A 2195-nucleotide genomic window follows, 5' to 3' on the forward strand; every position below is an offset into this window, starting at 1 on the left:
TATCTTTAAAATATCTTGTTGAAAGCTATTTGGAGGACTAGCATCATGTGCATTATCATAAGATAACTAGTCTTTTCAATAAAATGTTGATTCCATGTATTATTCCCGTTTATCATTTGCTTTGGGGCATTTGCCCATTTCTCTAGGGCGATTGTTACGGGAGTATGGGACGGTGTGGACATTTTTGTCTCATGCTTCACTGTTCTAGTTCTGTCCAAACTCCAAAGTGAAAGGAGATCATTTTTTCTTTTTCAATCACCATATACTTCCTGATTTTATCGATAATACTTGATGTAGCCCGAAGTAAACTAGTAAGGTAATTTTATAATATTCACTTCAAAACAAAAAAATACAAAAAAATAATAGTTGATGTGTACTGCCTTTTAAAACTTTAAAATTATATATTTATATGGTTGAATTCCTTTAAGCCCAAGTTTGTGTAATTATGCTGAAAATGCCTATAGACGCAATAATACTAATTAAACGACACTATCCTCAGGCATTTATAAGACTGTTGTACCAGAAGTCAGAAAGGTGTCCTACAAAGTATCCATTTTTTTTAAGAAATGCACATTGAATTAGAAAAAGAGCAATTTACATTCAAAACAGATACTGCTACAACAAACCAGAGGATAATTACTTTCAGGATTCCGATGTCCCATTCACAACAGAATCGTGGAACTTGCTACCATTTTCAAGTACCATACATGATTATTGATCTGGAACAGGTGGCACCTCTGTTTTCTTTTTCTCCTTGAGAATTGCCTGCCTAGGCATTACTTCTAACAGAAAGGATCCTCCATTCCACACTGATGCAGAAACCTTTAGTATTTGGAAAACTACATGCAACTCGTATGATAAGAATATTGGCACAGCCAATGCCATTGTTGCCACAGTAAATATGCCTTGAAGCAAAATGTACATCAACAAGCGATTTTGATCGCCTAGCAACCCACTTAACCGCCACCATATATTGTTCGCTTTCTGAGCCTTCTTAGACAACTCCCTATGAAATAGTGAAAATGTTTAAAATAAGGGTCACTGGCAGACCTAACCTACCAATCTAGAACACACTTTTTTATGTTGAATGAGAGTGATCCTATTTTTCTTCAAACTTGGAGAAAAGAAATCTATTATCTATCAAAATATAGAAAATGAGATACTAAAATAGTGTTTAATATGATCATGACATTTAACTTTTTAAATTTTCTATGAATATATCATGTTAGCACTAAACTTAGTTTGTAACAACATAGAAGATAACCTCTCTCTACATAATCACATTTAAAATATCATAGTAAATAATATCCATATAACCAACCTATTATCAATTCTATCATGTTTCACATTAAATTCTTGAGTAAACTGTCAAAATGGTATCCGAAAGTTCATATTACCGACAAAACGAATCCTAAAAGACGCTAATAACAAATAAGTCCCTGAAAGATTTAAAAACACGATAAAAAGAACTAGATATTAAATATATATTTCAAAAAACTTTAGAAATCAAATTTTTGCAATCATTATTAGGAAAATAAGATATTTTCATCATTAAAATTTGGTAATTTTTTGTCAAATGAATTTTTTTAAAAAAATTTTTATTGCGAATGACCAAATTTCTTTGAGAAATAAAAAAAAATCTAGAGATCAAATTTTGTGCCAAATTTTTTTTGTGCACTTTCTAAATATTTATTTAAATGTTGCCACAAAAATTTAGAGCTAATGGATAAACCATTTGCTAAATATGAAAGTTTTGTTGTTACTTACAAAAATTATAATATTTATTGGTTCTTTTTGTCGTATTTTCAAATCTTTCAAGGGTTGTTTTGTCGATAACATCTTTCAAGGAGCTTTTTGTCAGCGACTAAATTTTTCGAGTACCGAGTTAGTAGTTAACCCTTAAATTTTTCAATTATATAAAGACATTATAGTATAGAAGATGTTAATTTACATTAAATATCTGAATTTTAATATTGCATGTCTTATTTGTTGAACAAACTTTTTGTAAAATTATGAAAAGCATACAAAAAAAAACAGATCAAACAAATATTAAATTAAGCTAATAATACTTGAGGTTTATGTAATCAACCTATTATCAATTTCATAAATACTCACATTAAATTCTCTAATTATGTAAGAAATTATATTATAGAAGAAGTTAGTTCATATTAAAAGTCGAAAAATTCTATTATTGC

The 2195-nt window shown here is 29.2% G+C and overlaps 1 protein-coding gene across 1 annotated transcript in view; it reads right to left on the reverse strand.

The window, feature by feature from the left end:
* Positions 477–2195, reverse strand: part of LOC107643455 (uncharacterized membrane protein C776.05) — a 5569-nt gene continuing 3850 nt past the window's right edge. The window contains exon 8 of the mRNA XM_016347113.2: positions 477–1006. Within this exon, the coding sequence (XP_016202599.1) occupies positions 712–1006 (295 nt within the window). The 3' untranslated portion in view covers positions 477–711. The remainder of the gene's footprint in view (positions 1007–2195) is intronic.

The sequence above is a fragment of the Arachis ipaensis genome, chromosome B01 (genome assembly GCF_000816755.2).
Source record: "Arachis ipaensis cultivar K30076 chromosome B01, Araip1.1, whole genome shotgun sequence".
Classification (NCBI taxonomy): Eukaryota; Viridiplantae; Streptophyta; class Magnoliopsida; order Fabales; family Fabaceae; genus Arachis; species Arachis ipaensis.